This window comes from Mauremys mutica, chromosome 3, assembly GCF_020497125.1.
Source record: "Mauremys mutica isolate MM-2020 ecotype Southern chromosome 3, ASM2049712v1, whole genome shotgun sequence".
NCBI classification, from domain to species: domain Eukaryota; kingdom Metazoa; phylum Chordata; order Testudines; family Geoemydidae; genus Mauremys; species Mauremys mutica.
In genome coordinates, this window is record NC_059074.1 from 205,467,890 (window position 1) to 205,490,133 (window position 22,244).

At 42.5% G+C, this 22,244-nt stretch overlaps 1 protein-coding gene across 6 annotated transcripts in view; it reads left to right on the plus strand.

Annotated features, from left to right (window-relative positions):
* The window catches only part of CFAP61 (cilia and flagella associated protein 61), a 232,812-nt gene that overhangs the window by 68,658 nt on the left and 141,910 nt on the right, over positions 1 to 22,244 (plus strand). For all 6 annotated transcript variants that reach the window (XM_045008887.1, XM_045008889.1, XM_045008888.1 and 3 more), the window contains one exon: positions 20,482 to 20,609. In XM_045008887.1, the coding sequence (XP_044864822.1) occupies positions 20,482 to 20,609 (128 nt within the window). The remainder of the gene's footprint in view (positions 1 to 20,481; positions 20,610 to 22,244) is intronic.

The window sequence follows — 22,244 nt, forward strand, 5'->3', positions numbered from 1 at the left end:
TGAAAACAATTCTGTATCTTATAGCATATGTATGGGATCATGTTGAAATTGCAAACAAAGGCTCAGGGTGCATGGTTTTCATTTAATCAAAAGAGAGGTATTAATTTTTAAGCGCTAACTCTTGCTTAAGATGCTGTTGTGCATGAGTAATAAATTTTTAATGATTTTTCTTGTACATGCATGGATTAAAATCCATTATTTATTGTACCTTCACTTGTCTAGTAAAGGTGCTGCTTTTATAGCACCAGCAGTCATGCAAACACATTTATTTTGAACTGATGGCTGATAATACATGTCCTTACTGTAAATGTCAGTGTGTTTTGTGTGTTGCTGCCATTACATCTTGTTTGGAAGGCTGAATATTACACAATTATGGGAGGCACCAGATGGCATCATTAACAGGAATGCTCTGAATGTTTACCACTTATGTGCATGTGTGAAATTAAAAGTAAGATGACCTATCCTTACTTTGAAAGCATGATGTCAGTAGTATACAGGTGTTAATGACATTTGCAGTGAGCTAGAATATTCATTCCTGCCTACGAAATAGGATGGTTTTTTTTAGCTTTTTGAAAACAGCTTGTAGATTGGACCCATGCTAAGTGTAAGAGCAGTTTGCAAAGAGGGAATAGATGTTATTCTCAAAGAAACTTGCTGTTCAATATTACAAAATGAAAAGCCACAGCTGCTGTCACTAAAATGTAACTCTGCTACAGTAAGCAACAAATAAATCTCCCCTTGTATAACATTATTGCTATTTAGCCTTGCTGTGCTAATTATTGTCAGTATAAAATTTGATGTTGCTGGTTTTATTTTTATTAAGGTTTATTTTTAAAGGTTACAGGTTTAGGCGTGTTCTGAGTTTATCAATGTATTTTGTTCTCAGGCAAGATGCCAGTTGATAACTTTGGAACATGTCATGTGTTTATCTACAGAATAGGTACAATAGTTAAGGTGCTGAAGTCTTTTATTCTGCTCTGCTAACATGCAGCAACCCTGTTTTGAAAGGGATGAGAAGGTAGTTGTGACATGGTAGACATCTTTAGGGGTGCCTCCTGGAGGCAGTAATGCCCAGCAATCATGATGTATCCCTCTCCAAAGCAGCCCCTACGGGAAGACCTTGCTGAGCCAGACAGCACTGTGGAATTTTCTGAGTTAAATCCCAGCAGGTATTTTTACAGTCCCCTCTATTAGTGCCTCTCTGAGCTGAGGCAGTAAGGTGTAACTGAGCCTGGTTAGTCTCAAAACCTTAAAGAGTCTGAGTTTCTTTCGGGGGAGAGAGTGTTTGCTCTCTAGAAGCCAGGATAGAGAGCTCTAGAGAGGACATCTGCTCTGTTTATATTATTTTGTATGTATAGGTGGTCCTTATTTAGTTTTATTTAAAGGTTTTAAGCTGCATGAAGGGAATGTGGCCAAAGACTGATGCCATGTGTGTGCTGTTTTGGTTGCACAAGAACCATGTGAAATATACATGAAACACTAGAGATATTTTTTTGTAGCCCAGTCTAGGTCATCCATGACATTTCTCTCCAGCTGCATAGACCCTGGCTCTGCCAGGGAATGTTATTTTTCCATGCCCATGTAAGGCCTGATCCAAAGCCCATTGAAGTCAGTGGGAGTTTTTCCGTCTCACTGAGTTTTGTATCAGGCTCTTAGACTTAGGAGGTTTCCAATAAAGGACAAGCTTTGGTTTAAAAAAATGCATTTTCAGCTCAGCTACTTAACTAGTGGCTGTATAAATTAATACGAAGAACAGGGCTTCAACAGTACAGAGGGCTTCAGCAGTACAGAGAGCTTATCTCTTCTGCTCTCACTGTCCTTTCTAACATCTTGGTAACAGTCATATCCTCATGCAGGTCTTGATCCTGCAAGCTTTTCCATGCAGGCAGAATCCTGTGCCCATCTAAAGTACTGTTGACCTCATTGAGGTTCTGCATGGGCACAGGGGTCAGCCTGCAGGATCAGGGCCCATATCCTGACCGTGGTATTGGTCCACTGCTAGGTGGAAATGGTAGAATTATCAATAATAATACAGAAGAGGCAGAAAAGAAATGTTCCTGTTCTGTTTTTGGGGAATAAACAGATGATATGGTCTCATCTTATGGTGGTGATAACACTTTGCATTCCTCTGTTCTGGAGGATGTGAAACAGAAGCTACTAAAGTTAAACATTTTAAAATCAGCAGGTCCAGATAACTTGCATTTTAAAAGAGCTGTCTGAGGAGCTCACTGGACTGTTAATGTTGATTTTCAATAAGTCGTGAAGTGCTAGGGAAGTTCCAGAGAACAGGAAGAAAGCTAATGTTATGGCAGTTTTTTAAAAGGGTAAATTATTGGCCTGTCAGGCTGACATAGATCCTAGGCAAGATAACAGAGTGGCTAATATGGGACTTGATTAAAGGAGGGTAATGTAATTGATGCAAATCTGTGTGGGTTTATGCAAAATAAATCCTGTCAAACTAATTTGGTATCTTTTTTTGATGAGATTGCTTGGAGGAGCCCCAGATTAATTCTGTGAGGTCCGTCTCATTGGAGATGGACATGGAATTTATTAAAGTTGCCCAGATGAATGGCAAAGATTGCCTAGGGTGGAGAGCTCAGATTTCTCTGGTTTGAGAAAGTATCGTCAGGGAGGCTGACTTGCTTCAGGAACAAAGTGTGGAACTCCTGGCATTGGGAAAATACAATATAAAACTCTTGTGCCTATAGCTAAAGTGCACTTGGAGTGTGGAGGATTAGTTGTTGGATTGTATTCTGGTGGGAAATGATGTATTAACTATGACTAAAGCTGTTAAAATAATAACCCATAGTAAAAAGAAATATTATTCTGTAATCCCAAAAGGGAATGGTACAAAGAAACCAACTCTTGCGTAGTAGAGGAAAGTAGCATGCCCTCCGGGCTGATGGGGAGGAGTTAAAGCCCATCTTGCCAGCCTTTTGCAGATCAGCAGAGGGCAGACCCTACTCTAGAAGGTGCAAGGGGAAGGGAAATGGGGCAAGGTTTTTCGAATAGGAAGCAGATTTTATAGGAAAGCTCCCATGGGGAAAGATAAAAGCCCTGGGAAATCTTACAAGCAATTAGTTATGTGTACCTAGCACCATGGGGAGTTAATATTCCTGGACCATGACTGCCTTTTTCCTGGTCACTTAGGAACACAGAGGACCTATGATAGGTTAAAAAGGAATTTTTACTAGCCAGGGATACAGAATAATGTGAGAGACTATTGCAAAACTTGTGACTTATGTCAGAAGAGAAGGAGACTGGCAGGACCCTAAAAAGTTACCCTACACCCCCTCCTTATGATACAAGAGGCATTTTTCTGGGTAGCAATGGACATTGTGGGCCCTATGCCTCGTCCTACACAAAGGAGGAAGAAATATATCTTGATTTTAATGGATTTTGCCACTAGATATCCAGAAGCAGTGGCTCTGTCTAACATAGAGGTTGATGCTGTGGCAAAAGTCGTTTTCATTATTTTCAGCAGAGTGGGTTTCCCTAAAGAGATTTTATCAGATCGTAGGTCAAAGTTCATATCCCAGTTATTCTGAGAATTATGGAAATTGTGTGGAGTGAAACAACTAAAGGATTCCCCATATCATCCGGACAACTGGTTTGGTCAAGTCATTCCATGGAACACTGAAATCCATGCTGGCAATGTATGCAAACAGGAAGGCCCAGGACGGGGATGAAATTTTACCCTATCTATTATATGCTTATAGGGAGGTCCCCCAAGAGTCCACAGGGTTCTCCCCATTTGACCTGTTCATTGACCATCTTCACTCTTGGATCTGTGTTCCAGGAGGGTGGCTAGTCAGGAAATGCCTGCACACCTGCAGACAATGCTTTCTGCTCCAGCTAAAGAGATGCAGCTGCTAGTGTCTCTATGACTCTGATGCAGCTCTGCCTTGAGGAGCTGATCCAGCAAATGGTGGAAGTACTGAGGCACGGTGGTTGCTCTTCCCTGAATAGGCAACAAGGCAGGAAAACTAATACCCGTGGTGAACTAGATTCACTCGGTGAATGGGTCAGGAGAGCTGGTCTTGTTCGAACTGCTGGCACATGGAGGGCCAGCACTGGTGAGTAAATGGAGCACAGTGTAGCTGACATTGAGAGGAAGACGGGTGGTTACTACCCCCACCAATCACTTAGGAGCCATGGAGAAGCAGCAGATGAAGGGTTGCTATAGTAAACATCCACTGTGCTGAGGAAAGTTACTCATGGGGCTGTCATTAAGGCCACCACCTGAAGCACAGAGATGTATGTCTGTCCAGTGCTGGTCACCACTACACTGCCCAAAGCAGAGAGGAGTACCGAAGAGTGCCCCAGTTTAATGGTGTCCATGGCAACCTCTCTCAAGCATGCTTTTTCTGTACAGGAGGCCAACCTCCTGCTGCCATCTCCAAGTAGGCTGGCACGAAGCAACACAACTCTGAAAGGCTCAGTGCCATGCTTTGCCTCCTCAGATAGGCCACATCTCTAGCTGTCCTCTTGGAACAATCTAGCATCATGTGCTCACTGCCTGAGAGAAACCATGCAGCACTCCCCCAGAGCAGTTTGGCGCATAATAGCGTGCCATCTGAGCAGCCTACCGCTCTGCAGTGCTACCTCTGAGTGGCCTGCAGCCAGGCAATCACAGCAGCAATGACACTGCCAGAGCACAGTGTCTCTGATACATGCCTCTACTAGAGGAATGTGACGGCGATGCTCTCTGGATGTTGTGGACAATTACACACTCCTAAGGGCCTCTGCATGTGTTATGCAATTTGCATTTCTGCTAGGAGAAAAGCACTGACAATTAGAAATAACTGCCCTTTGGGCTACAATCAGCATTGTGTGTTTATAAATGCTTAGCAGCCTTACCTGCATTTCTGCACAAGATGGAAGATGTTTCTCTCCTCCTCAGATGACTGATTAATCAAAGGCAACATCTTGGATTGGATCCCAGGATCAGTCAGTGCCACCAGTAAGCAGTATCTGCTTTGGCTTATTTGTCCCTGCAAGGAAATGGGATGTCCATGCCAACTGTTGTTTTTTTTTAGGGAGTAACTGAAATTAGTCTATTTTTGGTGCAAGCTCTGCAGAGCTCAGAGTGTTCTTATAGGAGTCCATGCCATATAGAAGGGCAGTGCATGTCCCCCTTCTCCCCCACTATATACACTTTCACCATATTAAAGTCAGCTTCTTGAAAAGGATTGTGGAGGGGAGAGTTAGGAAGCCTTTCAGCAGTGCTGCAGAGATGCTACAAACAGTAGAGCCTGTAGTAATTTCCTGCAAGCCCCAGCTTTACTGTTGCATATTTGAGACCAGATCCCCAACTGGAGTAAATCACTGTAATTCTACCGAAGTCAGGTTATAAGAGAGCTATGTTAATTTACACAAGCTAAGGATCTGGGCCTTGTAATACATAAAAGCACAACCAGGCATGGCTATTCTTTTAACCTTTTTTTCAGTTCCTGATCCACATAACTTTCTGGGATTCAAAACCTGGATTCACCAAACCCAGCATCCCAGATTTTCCCCCACCTATACTTGGACTCTGAAAGAGCCCTGCTAAACAAGACCCCTCCACCAATCCCATTTTTGAGGGTATCTCATACAAGTTAAAATTATTCATTGTTACCATTTTTATAAGGTCCTTGAATCTTAGCAGAAAAAAATATCTTTTAAAAAATATCTTGTATGGTGTAAATTGGGATAGCAATAAACAATGGATAAAGATGGAGCAGAAAGAGTTCACTATCTCTGTACAGTCAATGGCTTTCTTACAAAAACAGATGAGACCTGTTGAAAAAGAGCTCCCGGTCAGAAGTTTCCCTTACCTTAAAATCTGGGGGAAACCCAGAATGAAAGCCAGCCTTGCCATGCTTCTCTACGATGATTAGCTCAAACCCAAGTTTCCTTTCAGGAGACACTAGAAACCTGTTTTTAAAAGTGGGCCTGCAAAGAGTAGGACCATTAATTTATGGGGGGGAAATGTTGGGCCCATCCACATTACAAAGAACTTTTAATGTAGAGAAGATAGCAGTATTGAATTGTGCACAATGGGCACACTGTATTTGAAACCCCCAAGAAAGGCCAGGCTTCAAGACACCGCACATAGAAAAGGTGATAATCAACTGTAGAGTCTCAAAAGGTGTCATTTAAAAGTGACACAGTGACTTTATCAAACTAGATATGGAAGGCAAATGTAATTTCATGAGTAGCTGGAAAAAGATAAGGAAATTCCCCTTCAGCACTAGGCCCTTATTTGGCATGAGGCAGCTTTGTCTTCCATATGTGTAAGAGAAAAATAAAATCAGAAGTTACATCTGCAGATTTTCTTTAAATGGAGGTACTGCTATTTCTCCATCGGATCAAGGTGTGCTCTGTCCGAATTTGGAAGCTGGTGGAGCCCTTTATTAACGGATCCGATGCACAGCTAGTGTAAATCAGTTTTAAAACAGTCAGATTTTGTTTCAGACTATTAGGCCTTTTGCACATCTGTCCAATTGAGACCATTGCATTGCTATTGGAGACCATTGCATTGCCTTCACCTTGCTGGTAAGGACCAACTTGTCACTGTTCGTGCTGTGTTTGTGTTCTCCCTTTTATGGTGGTCGAAACCAGGACCTTTTTACAGAGTCATACCCTGCATTCTGACTCCACTGGCAATTGTGTTGATGATAGATACTTCAAGATTAGGCTAGGAAACAAACCTGTATCAGCTCACAAACTGTGGCCTCTGGACACAGACTAAGCTTCACATAAATGTCTTGGAATTGAGAGTACTCAACCTGACCTGCCAGGAATCTTTCTTTGACTGAAAGGCACCTTTAGATTTGAATGGACAGTATCAACACCATTTATTTTATCTGCTGATAGGGTGGGGCATATTAGAGACCTCTGTCCTGGAAGTGAAACTTTGGAACTAGGAGGTCCATCATTGCCTTTCACCTACAGCATGTTCTAGGAAAAGAAAATACTTCTTGCTGAGGCCATCTGCTAGGAAAGTGCCTGGCACTGGTGGTCTGTCAAAGAGGCAATAGCCAGCAACTTGAGGTGGGGATCACCTCAGATTACCCTTTTTGCTGCAGAACATGGTACCAATTGCAACCAGTCCTGCCCTAGAGGTGGGAAGAGCTCAGGGTCTCAGTCAGACACATTCCTCTTGGACTGGAAACATATCTGATTCTTCTCATCCTTCGGGTCCTGTGGAAGATCAGACAAGACAAAGACAAGATGGTCCTCATAGCATCAACTTGGGCCCATCAATTTTGCTACCCAACATACTGAAATTAGCAGTGCATCCTCCAGTCCCTCTGCCTGATCTAATGAACTTGTCACAGTAGTACAGCCAGATTCTGAGGTCTTTGAATTGGGCATTCTGGATACTGTCTGGCTGAGTAACTTGGACTGTGATTGCTCTGTAGAAGTTTAGAAAATTCTGCTGGGAAACAGGAAACTTTCAACAAGAAATCTCTATGAGATGGAAGTGGTTTTTCTATCTGGGCAAGGCAAAAAGGACCTGCTGTTCATCAGTCTTTCATTCCACTCCTTCTGAACTACCTGCTTTACCTCAGACAATCTGGTCTCTCCCTCAGACTAATGAGAATTCCCATGGCTTACAAGTTTGGTCTTTCATCCTCTGTTATAGAACTATACTGTATTCTTTGATCCCACAGTGATGAGATATTTTTAAGGCCCTACTTCATGTTTTACCTGTGTTCTGAAGCGATCCGTGTCCTTGGACAAATGAATTGAACCCCACATTTGAACCCTTGTCAAAATATTTCCTGGACCATATCAACCTGGAGAGTCTGAAAGCTGGCAATAATAGTTGATTGATCTACCATACACGGTGTTCCATAAGGATAAGATGGTCATTCACCACACCATGTATTCTTCTCAATGGTGGCTTGTGATTTCCATTGACACCAATCTATAGGTCTACCTCTATTTTCCTCAGCCCCATTCATTTCCAGGAGAGCCTAGGCGACAACTTCTACGTATTAAGAAAGCTCTGAACTACTATCTGAACAGGACTAAGCCATTCCACAGCTAACAGCTAGATAGCTTGAAGCATATGGGGCACTGGGGGCCAATCAATCCCAATCCAGAAGACTGTCCAAAATAATCAGACTGTGGATAAAGCACTAGGCTGGGACTCAGGAGACCTGGGTTCTATTCCAAGGCCTATCACTGGTCTGCTGGGTGACCCTGGGCAAGTTACTGAAGTTCCCCGTGCATCAGTTTTGCCATATGTAAAATGAGGGAAATGATACTGACCCCTTTGTAAAGTACTTTGAGATCTACTGCTGAAAAGTGCTATATAAGAGCTAGTTATTATTTTATAATATTCCTTTGCTATGGACCAGTAGTTATTCTGATATCAGCAGGCATCAGAGCACATCCACTGGATCTAAGGCAGCCTCAACTGCCTGTCAAATAGATTTTGATATATGCAAGCTGTATCCTAATGTTCCATCCATACCTTCGCTCAGCATTACTAATAGGGCCTAGCCTCCTCTTCAGATGCGCTGTCTGGGAGAACAGTCTTGCCATCTTTATTCAAAGACTCATCAGACCCTCCTCGTCTGGTCTTGGACTGTTCCTGCTCTAAGAAAAAAGAACAGTTAATTGCCCTAGTAACTGTGCTTCTTCAAGATGATCTACACCCACCCTTCTTCCCTACTCTGTTGGAATCTCCCAACAAATCCATAGTGAATAGCAATTGAAGGGAAAATGGGGCATGAAGACATAGGCAGGGTGTATATGTGGTCCAGTGGACAATGTTTTCCTCATCTGTCAAATGGGGATAATACTTACATCCTTTGGAAGTGCTTTGAGGTTTATGGATCAAAAGATCTTGTAGAAGGTACACAACTGCAAACAGTGCTGGCTAGTGGTTAGGCAGGGGTTGGCGGGTTGGTTCCCATTGACGCACAGTCCTGTCCTTCAGTGCCTTCACCCCCAGGGTTTCCAGTCCTCCCCTTTAGCAGAGGGGTTTTGGGGGCTGGGTCCCTGAATAATCACAGTCTTTTCCAACTGGCCCCTCACCCTAAGTGATGGCTCTTGCTGTTGTATTGTCCTCTCGGAGTGGATAGGGGAGCCCGGGCCTTCCCTCTCCACTGGGCTCCTGTCCATGGCCCAATGGTGGGCAGCTATACCCAATGCCTTCGGGTTCTAAGCCACTGTCCCCCTGGACCGCTTCCTTCTCCCATCTCCTTCAGCTTCCCAGAGTAGATTACTCCAATCAAATCTCTGGCCTGCACGCTCTGTCACCTGCCCCTCCTTTGTGGGTTTTCACAGGTCTGTGTTTGTCAGGTCCTATGCAGTGAGCTCCTGAGCAGTACTTCCCACTCAGAGCAGCCATCTGCTCCCTTCCACTGCCTGCCTCTTAACTGCTCAGGAGCTCACTGCATCGACACCAATCTATAGGTCTACCTCTATTTTCCTCAGCCCCATTCATTTCCAGGAGAGCCTAGGTGACAACTTCTAGGTGTTATTGTTATTATCCAGGCAGGCAGTTGTCCGAAGAAGTGAGCTTTAGCTCACGAAAGCTCATGCTAAAATAAATTTGTTAGTCTTTAAGGTGCCACAAGTACTCCTGTTTTTTTTTTCAAAGAACCCAGTTACAGTGGTAAATAAATGTTCTTTTATAAAGAATACAACAATTTGTTTGTGCTGTTTTCTCCATGGCCAAATGGCTTTATTTTCTTTTCCCTTCATGTTTTAAATGTAAGTATAGAACTATGTTTGCTTGGACACAGCTTTGAAAGGAACACTTGCATATACTTTCTAATGTTACTTTTAATAATGTGATTTTTTTTAAAATCTCCATTGATATGTTTTCTTAAAAGCTTGCCTCTTACAGTAGTGTTTGTGCATAGCTCCTTGGCAAACATTGATTTTTATTTTCCATTTCTTGTGTTTCAAATGGAGCTTGAAATTAAAATAGCTCTGTTTGTTCATTTCCTTGTTCATGCACCACCATTGTTGACCTCAGCACAATTCTAGGAATAGGCTTGTTAGTCACTTTGTAATCTCATTTTGGTTTTGCAGTAGCAGAGTCCATATAGCAGAGTAGAGAGTTTTAAGTTCCGTATAATCAGTGGATTTTTTCCCCAGATTTCTCAGTAATAAATGGCAAATTAAAAGAAAAGCATGTAGAGTCTAGTGGACATGCACAGAGCCATAGATCATTGGGCTGGTAAAATCCTCATAGATCATCTACTGCAATCTCTTTTAATAATGCAGATTTTCCTTCACACTCAGGACTCAATCCAGCAAGATACTGAGCACTCTAGCCCTGATCCAACAAAGCATTCAAACACGTTAACTATAAGTTTAAAACTATAAACTATAAGTACCCGAGCAATACCACTGGATTCAGTGGGACTACTCAGGTGCTTAAAATTAAGCAAGTGCTAAAATGCTTTTTGCTGGATCAGGCCGGAGTGCTTAGCACCTTACGGATCAAGCCTTAAATCCTTAAGTTTTGTTGTATCTAATCTTCTCTTGGACAATTCTAGTGACTGTGCCATAACACTGTCCCTTGATACATTATTTCATTGTTTACTAGGATATGTTTCTTAGTATCTGATTCAAAAAGCCCCACAATTTCCTTTTACAACAAAGCAACAAAATCATCTATCCCAATGTTTACTCCTCACCTTTTCATTTTTGTGCTGGTTCATATGCTTCATCTAAATTGTCTACAATTTTAACATTTTTTTATTGTTTATCTGTTTAAATTAAGCTGTAATGTGGTCCCAAATAAATATTCTTTCAGGAAAAATGTTTTTAGGCATATTCTAAATATACCATGGGTCAAATTTTAAAAGCCGGGCCAATAGATGGTGCACCTGTTAAAACACTTCCCCCTGAGTCTGCTTCCAAAGCCTCTCATGTTCACAAGCATACCTGTCTACTCTATTTGCACAAGCATGGGATTTGGCACACACAAAATGGGGTGATGTTTGCTGGTGCATTTATCACACCCTGCTTTGAAAATATGGCCCCAAAAGCAAATCAGATTATGTCAGACAAGCAGAAGGCAAACCATTTTCATTGATGGTGTCTATGTGAGAGGGAAAAAAATGTTTAATACTGTAGAAGTTGCCTGCTCAGGCATATGTTGTGCTGTGAGTCCATGAGCCTGAGACATGATTTACAGACAGGATTTGCATTTGCACTTGAGTACAGTGCAAGTTGAGCAAGCATTTTTAATGGAGGTGAAGTATGCAGTCTTCTAAGTGGATGGAATTGGCTGTCCACATGCAAAAACAACCCTCACAGTTCAATCAAGAAAAGTCACCTTTGTCAGCAGTTGCAACTGAAGCAGCAGATAGGCACTCTGCCCTCCCAGGTGGAAGCAACGTGACAGATGGTACAGTAGTAGATGCTTTCAGGGACAAGAGTAGTAGAAAAAATACAAAAACCCATCCTAATAAAAGAAAATGTTACTTCTGAGCTGCATATTCCTTTTCTAATAGTGGTAATAATTGTTCTGTGCCTTACTGTAGTTAATGGTTGCTGTTTTATTTAACAAATGGATACAAATATAAACAAGTTGGAGCTCACTCTTGACCTATCTAAGGTGATGTCTGGTTGCTCCTCTGGGGAACTTCACTGTCTCGTGATATAATGTTTCGAGGGGTCTCTGCTTCTTCTGACTGATCCTCCTTAGTTTGCTCTTGGTCATAGCAGTTCTTGGACCCTCACCTCCAGTTACGTCTAGCAGCCCTTCAATTTTAGGGCTGGCAGTTTGCTTTGGTCTTCTGGCTGTTTTCTTAGAAGCAGTCTGATGAAGGGCTGTCATCCCTTTGCTGTCCCAGGCCTTTCTGCCTTCTCCTCCTCTCTACTCTCCCCTTTATAGCAGGCCTTGTTTTCTCTGTTGGTTGTAGCTGTGGGTGCCTGCCTCTGGCAGCTGCGTGGGGGTGTGAGCAAGCTGTTTGCTTGTAAACAGGAAAGGCTCTCCTCCCACCTCTATCTATGCTCAGTATGGGGTTGTGGACCCCATTACATATCCCCCCCTGCAAAGCTAAGGCCTGGCCAAGGCTGATGTAGGGTACTTCCCTGCACAGGAAATTGGCATTACGATACAAGCTTCCTGCCCGGTGCTGTACCTCAAAGGCGTATAGTTGTAGTGACAGGTACCATCTCATGATCCTCAGCTTTGTCTCTTTCATCACATTTAGCCAGCATAAGGGAGCATGATCAGTAACTAGTGCCAACTCGTTTCCCAGGATGTAGTACCACAGGCTCCCTATTGCCCAGTTGGCAGCCAAACATTCTTTTTCAATCACTGAGTATACTTTTTCACAGGGGAAGAGTTTCCAGCCGATATGTACTATTGGGTGGTATTCTCCATGTATGTCTTGAGAACAGACTGCCCCAGTCCTACCTCCAATGCACCTGTTTGTAGTACAAGTTCTTTTTCAAAGTTCAGGCTATAAGGCACTGGGTGTCTGCAGAGCATGGTTTTGAGTTTTTGAAAGGCACTTGTGCGGGTTGGTGACTATAGCATCTGTCTTGGGGCAGCATTGTCAATTAGCAGGACTGCTTTGGTGGTGGAATGGGGTATGAACTGGTGGCGGTAGTAGCCAGGTGAGCCAGGAAGGCAAGCATTTGCCTTTTGGTCATGGGGGTCATGTATGCCTGGAAGGCATGATCTTTATCCACCCAGGGGTGGACTTGTCATCCGCTGACTCTATGTTCCAGGTAACGGGCTTCTTCCTTTCCTATTGTACATTTAGCAGGATTTGCCGCTAACCCAGCTTCTCTCAGTGATTGGAAAACAGTGGCTACTTTGTCCAGATGGGAGTCCCAATCCTTGCTATAGATAACTACATTGTCCAAGTATGCCACCACTTATTGACTCTGCAGTTGGAGTAATTGGTCCATCAAATGTTAAAAAGTGGTCACCACCCCATGTAACCCAAAGGGCGTGGTCTTAAAATGAAATAGGTCAAGCGGCATAGAAAAAGCCGCCTTCTCCTGGGAATCCAGTGCTAAGGGGATCTGCCAATACCCCTTTGTCAAATCCAAAGCGGGCTTCTCACAGTTAGTGTAAGAGTTCATCCACTCATGGCATGGGGTAGGCATCAAATTTAGAAACGGTGTTCACTTTTCTGAAATCTGTACAAAAACGTAACGAGCCATCTGGCTCTGGGACCAGCAAAAATCGGTCTCCTCCAGTCATTCTGAGATTCTTCTATCACCTCAAGTTCAAACATGATTCTGATCTCTTTCTCAGTGCCCCCCCCCCGCCCAGTTTGTTGGGAATTGGTCAGAACCCTTCCCGTATTACTGTTCTGGATTTTGTATTAATGCAGTGTGCCGAGAACATCTCCCTGAGGAAAGCTGAGACTACCTGTGGGAAAGCAGTCACCGTTGGAGCACCTGTTCCTTTTGCTTATGGTTTAGGTTCTTTGGGAGGGGTACTGAGCTTTCTTTAGGCAGTCATTAACTTGGTCCAGTTCCTCAAGATAGGGTGTGATGAAAAGATTTTTCCTGGCTTTTTAGGGCTCCACTTTCTTTATCACCTCACAAAGGCCTTGCCACTTGGCCATTAACTTCTGAGCTTGGAAGAAGTAACAGGACTCTGTCGCCCAGTTGAAACGTGCACATCCATGTCCCTTTATTCTACTGTTGTTGTTCCTGTGCTTCCTTGAGAATTTTCTCTAGCGTGTTCTCCCATAGCGGCCAAGCTGTCATGTAACTTTACAACATACTGCGCTATGTTTTCAGCTCTCAGTGTTGAGGCTTGGGGGCATTTTTCTGATGTTGAAGAGGAAGTCTGGGAATTGTTAATCCCATGTTGAGGATCCCGGGAAATGAATTTGTTGAGCATCCTCTTGAGTGTCTGATCAAATCTACAAGGCTGTCTGTCTGCAGGTGGTACACAGATGTGTGTAATGCTTTAATAATTCCCATACTTCGTTCACCAGACGGGATATGAAATTTGTCTTTGGGAACTCCTACCCCCACAGAGATCTTCAGCAGCTCATTAGCAATAGTCTTGTCATTTGTAGTCCGGAGTGGCATGGCTTGTGGCTATCTAGTGGCATGATCTATAGTAACAAGTATAAACTGATGTCCAGAGATGCTCTTCTCTAGGGGGCCTATCAAGTCAATTCCTGTTCTTTCAAAGGGAGTCCCCACCAAGGGGAAGGGTACTAGTGGCACCTGCAGGATTTCCTTAGAGGTCGTTAAGATTGACATTCAGGACATGATGCACAGACATTCTTGACTTCCTTAAAGACCCCCGGCCAAAAGTACCAGACCAGGATTCTAGACTGTGTCTTGTCCTTCCCAAGATGTCCCACACATTGGGTTGCATATGCCAGATGCAGAAATTCTCAGTGATATACCCAAGGTAGTAGCAGTTGTTGTTCTCTCTTGTGTCTGCTTGTCTTGGTCTACGAGATACAGCAAGAAGTCTGCCTTAAGAGCAAAACGGAAGTACTGCCATGCCTTTAGGGATCCACTTCTTCATCATCTATCGTGACTACTTATTCAAAGGCTTAGCTCAAAGTCTTGTCATTTCCTTTGCTCCACACAGAAATCCAAGAGTCCGGTTAGCTTCTACAGGTTCGGTTGTGGAGGGGGTGTTGTGTTTGGGTGGCCCTTCTGTGGGATCTTCTGTCCCACCAGCATCAGCTCCAGTGTCTGTAGTCTCTATTATGCTATGGAAGGGATTGTTTCTCTTACCTCTCTCCACTCTTTCCTTGCTATCCATTTTTCTTCCCAGGATTTTTTTTCCTTAGGCCAGGAGGTAAGAAGGTCAGGGTCCTTAAAAGAGAACAAGATCCCGACCATCTCTTCTGAGGTGTCTTTCTCAGGCTCCTGTGTTAAGGGACGCCTCTGCAAGAGCTCTGGGAAATACAGCCAGTCTTGACCTAATGTCACAGGGTGGAGAGGTCTGGAGACATGCATACTCTCCTCAACAGTCAGTCTTATTGTCATGCTGGGATATCGTAAAATATCTCAGTGGATACGTGTAATGGGGATTTCCAATTTCTCGAGTCTCCCTACTGCTTCAGCTATCCATTCCTGGATAAATGTCTGATCACAGCCCGAGTCCACAAGGGCCAGTGTTTTCTTGATGTTTACCCAAGAGGAGCCACCAGTCTTGGATTCTCAGCCCATTTCTTTCTCCAATGTGTCTGGAGCAGTTATTTCCTCTGATGAGGGTCCCCAAATGGCTTGAGCAGCCATATTGTTCTCCATGAAGTAGATGGCCTCCACTAGGGTTGCCAGTCGGGATCTACAAACCCAGTCTTGGCCAGCAGGTGGAAGAATCTGGATGAACTGTTCCATAACTACAAGTTCCCCTATCTGGGGTCCTGTCCAAGACTCTGGCTTTAGCCAGCACCAGCAGAAGTCCTCAAGTCTTTGGGCGATCGTCCATGGTCATGCCTTGGAGGCAGGGGTAGTGCTCATGGCAAAAACAGTGGTGTTAGGTCTCTTCATCTATGTCTGACCTGTCCAATATGGCTGCCTTGACTTGCTCATAGTCCTGAGTCGCCATGTCATCAAGCCCCTGGAATGCTGCCTGGGCTTTCCTGCTGAGGAGTGGGATGAGCTGGATTGCCCACTGGGATGGAAGCCCGTGGGAACCCATGGCTACCTTCTCAAAGGTTACCAGGAACGATGCTGGGTCATCATCTGTCGTCATCTTGGGGAGCAGCAGGGTCAGAGTGGTTCCCTGAGTTGTGGGGGATGTAGTCTCTGTAGGTCTGGAACTCTGAGGGGTAGGAGCCGGCACTAGTTCTGCCACCCTTTGCAACAACTGTTGCTGATGGGCTGCCATCTGTTCGAACAGCTGTTGTTGTCTCTCTGGTTGTTGTGCTTGTGAGTCAGCCAGCCATTGCGGTCGCTGATTCACCTCCATAGTTCTCTTGTGTATAGATGGTGGGGAGGGGAAAGGAGGGAAGTTCTGTTCTGTTTAGTTTTGGTTTTTTGGTTTCCCATTTCTGCGTGGATGGTTAACTGCAACCCCACTTTTGGTACCATGTTGTAGCTGCTCCCTGGTATGATCTTTCAAGAAGTCTCTGCTTCTCCTGACTGAGTTTGTCCTATCAGGGCAGTTCGTGGACCCTGACCTCCAATTACATCTAGCAGCCCTTCAGTTTTAGGGCTGGCAGTGTGCTTCAGGCTCCTGTCTGTTTTCTTGGAAGCAGCCTGATACAGGGCTGTCACCCTTTGCTGTCCCAGGTCTTTCTGTCTCCTCCTCCTTCACCGGACTTTCCCCTTTATAGCAGGCCTTGTTGTCTCTATTGGCTGCAGCTGTGGGTGCCTGCATCCATGATTGGCAGCTCTGGCAGCTGCGTGGGGGTGTGAGCAAGCTGCTTGCTTGTGAACAGGAGAGGCTCTCCTCCTCCCTCTATCTATGCTCAGTCTCGGATTTCTAGACCCTAGTACAAGAACATATGTAGTCATTTGTCCTGACATTTTGTTAAAACAGGGTGGTATTCTGGGACCAATTCACCTAATTCCGAACTCCCTGGGGCCGTTAGCTTAGCGTTAGAAAGGTGTTTCTGAAGCACGACAGATGTTGGTGTTGGGTCTATTGTGTGGTGAACAAAAACGGTAATATTGTGCTCATATGCTGCCTTTGTATCATTGATACAGGAGCCATTTCACAAATTAGGTACAACTCTTCCCCAGCAAATTGCATTACTGCTTTATATTTCATTGTTGGGCTACATTTTTTTAAAATAACAGCACTGTAGTGGAAGAGAACAGTTGAATTTAGGCTTTGCTGTAAGGCATGTTGGGTTTTGATCTCATTAGCTGCTGACATTCCTATCTCATTGTGTTGGTTGATTGGATACATTTGCAGAAGTTTCTCATGTCCTCGTATGCTTTTTACCACCTTATTAGTTTTGTTTAAAAGCCACATTTCAGTAAATAGGTTTCTAATCATTTCCCCCAGAAGGCAGTGCTTTTTAGAAAACTGCTGCTCAATCAAAGATCAGTAACTCACACTGGAGAAAGCCTTCCACTGTCCATGCTTGCAAAGCACAGATAACTCACTGCACACACAAGCATGCCTAGCTTATTCCCAGAGTTCTGCGGACAATAGAACTATTCTAAAATGGTACAGTCCTGCACAGACCATTCTCAGGCCGGACATTTTTAATTTCAATATAACAGAAAGTACAATGGTGTGTAACATCCAGGCCCTCCCAAACTGGGGTGAAATATTGGCCTCGTTGAAGTAAATGACAAAACTACTGACTTCATTGGAGCCAGGATTTCACACCTGCTCTCTAAAATTGCCTGCAAGTCAGAAAGATCTAGATCATCAAAACTGTTTAGGTGCCTAAGTCCCATGGGAGTAGGTGCCTAAATGCCTTTGAAGATATGGGACAAAGTGCTTTAAATGTGAGAATAAAAAGCATGTGTATTAGAACATCCAAACAGTATTTTGCGTGAAAAATGTAGATGATGAAAATTGAAAAGCAGTTTTAATCGCTATTTATATGTTTATTGCTTTAAACTTTTAGTTGCGATAATACCTAGCTCTTATATAATGCTTTTCATCAGTAGCTCTCAAGTACTTCACAAAGTGGGGGGGGGTCAGAATCATTATCCCCATTTTACAGATGGGGAAACTGAGGCACAGAGTGGCGCTGTGGCCTGCCCAAGATCACCCGTAGACCAGTGGTAGAGCTGGAAATAGAACCCAGGTGTCCTGAATTTCAGTCCAGTGCTCTATCCACTAGGCCACACTGCTGTATAGTGCAGCTGTTGGTTCAAATAACTAAAGGAACACCACCAACTTAAAATTCATAGTTCTGCCTGAAACTTCCCCCACCCCCACTATTAGTAAAAATAACATCTAAAATAACAGCTGGATGAGATTAGAAGAATGATTTTCTCTATTTTTTCAATTTGTTTACTTTGTGCATCTGACAACATGTTCTGAATAGATCGTTCAGCTGAATCCCGCGTCTATTATTAATTAGGCCTCAATCCCTACAAATACCTTAATATGTGCTTAACTTTAAATATGTGAGCATTCCCATCAAAATAAATGGGGCTATTTATCATGGGGCAGATCATCAGATTGTCATAGCTCATAATTGTCATAGCTCCATTGACTTCAGTGGAGTTGTGACAGTTACAGGCACTGAGGATCTGCCCCTATATGGTAGTAGGACCTTAGTGAGTTTCCCTTGTTTGTCTGGGTCTTTCACAGAGCAAAAGGTGAGATGAAACTGTTTTAAAAATGTGATTGTACAACCACAAAAATTGTCAGAGTGACTCATAGATAGATGTAATACCTGAAGCTACCTTTAATTCATTTTTTTTTAAACTGACCGGATTTCAAGTTCACAGTGCCACTTAAAGTATATTTAAAGAGTCAAGGGGTTGCAATTTAAAGTCCAAGGCCCTGACTGCAGTTGCCCATGTGTAGAACCACTGAAGTCCAGTGGGAGTTCCACGTGGAGCACTTGCAGGGTTGGACCCCGAAATATTACATGTATCATATTGCATAAAGGTATGAATATGCACATTTTATTTTTAAACAAAACTCTGCTGTAAAGACATTCCATTAATATTTTGAACTTTGTTTCCTGATTTCTCTAATTTCCTTTCAAAAGTTTTTCACTTTTTGTCACATTATAAATGCATTCAAATGTCTGAAATGTTGAAACATATATTTTCATTTCATAAAATCATTTTCCTTAAACGTGGAGTTTATTATAACAAATCTTGCTAAAACAAATGTCTAAGTAGGTGAAATATTACTATTTTTGAGTTAAATTGTTTAAAATGGTAAGCAGAAATTTTTGAAATACTCAGTAAAGCAAAAGTTCTGACAGTCAAGTCCTTATAAATCAGACCATTTCTCTAAACATGGATAGCAGCTAAACAGTTTGGAATCGTGTGAAGATGTGCTAGATTTGATACGTTTGAGATCTGTGGTGATTGCTTGAATCCTAATCAGAATAGTAAACTTCCTCGAGTATCTTCTGGAATATTCTTAGGGAAATCCCATAACTGAGATTAAACTAACTGGCCACTGGATGTCATCATTGTACCGTAAAAAAATATAGTTGAAGGAACATTTATCTGGCAGTAAAAAAAAAAAAAAAAAAAAAAGTGGAAGGGCCAATTAACATACATTTATCTCTGGATTTCAAAGATTATAAAATACCCTTGTCTGGTACAAAAGATTTCTCCAAATCTTTCATGTTTGTAGTTCCTTGCATGGCCAGCCTCTTTAAAGTCACCTTGTTTGTTGAGGCTTGATTTTTAACACATCAAGCTATTGTGTCAACTATTTTATGTAAAGAGAAAAATTCTCTAATCTAAATCCATAGACATTTTTGTAAGAATAATTTATTTGGAAGAATAAATGTTGTTTTCCTCTCTTGCCTCCTATAGGTAATAGAGGGAAACCTGTTAGAAGTTTTAGATTGCATCCTGAATAAGTGTGTCTGCAGAAATGTAGAGCAAGAGAAGAGTGTCTGATGAATAATAAAAGTAGTTCTGATTCCTATTTCTCCCTTCAATGCACATGTGAATTTACAATTATGCATTCTGTGACATGTGAAGTTTGTGCAACCCAAAGCAATAACTAAAATGCAAAGTGTGTAATGCTTCAAAATGGAAACAGCCTCTCTGCTTTTCATGAGAAAACTGAAAACTCTATATAGCACACTACAGAGATTTTCTGTCAAATGCATTATCTCTTGATCCCTCTCATATATTTTCTGGCGCCCTCTGTTGGTTAGAGAAACCAAAGGACACCAGTAAAGATGACTACACCAAGTTTTACTGTCTCAACCAGTGTATACTTTAGGTAGAGGGAACATGAGAAACTATGAATTAATTAAAGTCTACTGACCAGATCTTCAGTTGGTGTAAATTGACATAGCTCCATTGAAATCAATGAAGATGAGCTGATTTCTGCCAGCTGAGGATCTGGCCCTCAGTCTAACTTTTCTTTATTTGGAAAAATGATTTTAGAAGCCATTTCTCAGTGTGCTGCTTGAACACGGAAAAATCAAAACATTATAACTATATTACATGTATGCTTCAGGTAAAGATATTCCCATGAATTAAAAAAAAGGTAAAATCTAAAACAATTGCTCCAGAAAGCATAAAAATAATCAAAAGATTATATGAACATATGCTCCTAGGTGCTAGGTGAATGTTAATAAATTATAGAAAACTCTCAAAGTTCAGTCTCTAGCCTCCAGCAAATACTCCATAACCTCTTCTCCAAGAGAAGTTGGAACATTAAGTTCTAGAACTTTTCTGTAGCATGTTAAACATGTGCATACTTACTCAGCAGTGTTTAGCCACTAGGTTGATTTGTGGTATGCCTGGGGCAATTCATAATGTTGGTCATGTTGATAAACCATAACAATAGTTTTAGAAAAATGGAAGATAATGCATTACTAACATTCTAATGTTTCTTAGCTGGTTACTTCTGGGTTTGTACGTATGTATATGTCTTGTTTTTGGTTTCTTTTACAGTTAAGCTATGCTTTGAACCACATAAATCGAAAGCTGATGCTAGAGCCTAAAGTATCTGTCAATGCTAGAATCGTGGTGGTTGGTGCATCAAATGTTGGAATCTCCTTTCTAGAAACACTGATTTTTTGGTAAGTTTTAAAATTTTGCTGGCTTTCCTACAGTGAGGGGACTAAGCTACTTTTTTAATTTTAGAGGTCTTGATTCAGCAATGAAGCTTCAACTCAGCTTCTATTTCTTTTGGTGCAGTTTTGCATCCACAAATAATTGCACCTGCATTTTGATGTTTGCATTTGAATTATGGATGCAGAATTAGTAGTCAGATCTACAACAGTCTGATACGTGGAGGTAAAGAGGTAGATTTCTCCCTGTTAATTGATTCAGCAATTCAAAAGTACTAATGTAATTGTTTGCAGGTACAAAATTGTGCCCACAAAAATGAAGGCCATCTCTGAAAATCAGGTCCTCACTAGCAATGGAGAGAACTAAAAATAAGAATTTTAGAATGAAAAGACATCCTGTATATCGACCGCTGAAGGTCTCACAGGAGGACTGAACAATGAGAGTACAAAACTACATTGTATTCTACCTGCAGCATCTTGGCAGTAATGTTGTAGGGTGTGTGACTTGTACGTTCCAAATGGATTTGAAGTTAGCAGCTTGATTAGGTAAATTAAAAGCCTAGAGCCTATTCTAGAACATATTTTGACTCTGTCAACATTGGCCAGCCAATGTTCTCAGTGACACCAGATGACAGAACAAGGAGTAATGGTCTCAAATTGCAGAGGGGGAGGTTTAGGTTGGATATTAGGAAAAAGTTTTTCACTAGGAGGGTGGTGAAGCACTGGAATGGGTTACCTAGGGAGGTGGTGGAATCTTCTTCCTTAGAGGTTTTTAAGGTCAGCCTTGACAAAGCCCTGGCTGGGATGATTTAGTTGGGGATTGGTCCTGCTTTGAGCAAGGGGTTGGACTAGATGACCTCCTGAGGTCCCTTCCAACCCTGATATTCTATATTAGAACACTGTTTAGCTTAAACCGAGTCTAAGTCCTCTTTGAATATACGTTGTTAGACTTGGTTGCAAAGTCAAGATAGATGTGGCTTAAAGTTCTAGCCATTTCTATATAAACCAGTGTACTGTTGACCTTTGGAGCTAGGTCTGCACAATACCAGGGCTGGTTATAGTGGTGGGGTGGTCATACCGCTGTGCCACTTGGCTGTTTTTTGTTTGTTTGTTTTTGCTTCACTGATTGGCTGGCCCTGTGGTTTTTGGGGAGGTGGGGTTGGTTTTTATGGGCGAGGGGGAGGGGAGGAATTAAGAACATAAGAACGGCCATACTGAGTCAGACCAAAGGTCCATCTAGCCTAGTATCCTGTCTACCGACAGTGGCCAGTGCCAGGTGCCCCAGAGAGAGTGAACCTAACAGGCAATGATCAAGTGATCTCTCTCCTGCCATCCATCTCCATCCTCTGACAAACAGAGGCTGGGGACACCATTCCTTACCCATCCTGGCTAATAGCCATTTATGGACTTCACCACATGAATTTATCCAGTTCTCTTTTAAACGCTGTTATAGTCCTAGCCTTCACAACCTCCTCAGGTAAGGAGTTCCACAAGTTGACTGTGCGCTGGGTGAAGAAGAATTTCCTTTTATTTGTTTTAAACCTGCTGCCTATTAATTTCATTTGGTGACCCCTAGTTCTTGTATTATGGGAATAAGTAAATAACTTTTCCTTATCCACTTTCTCCACATCACTCATGATTTTA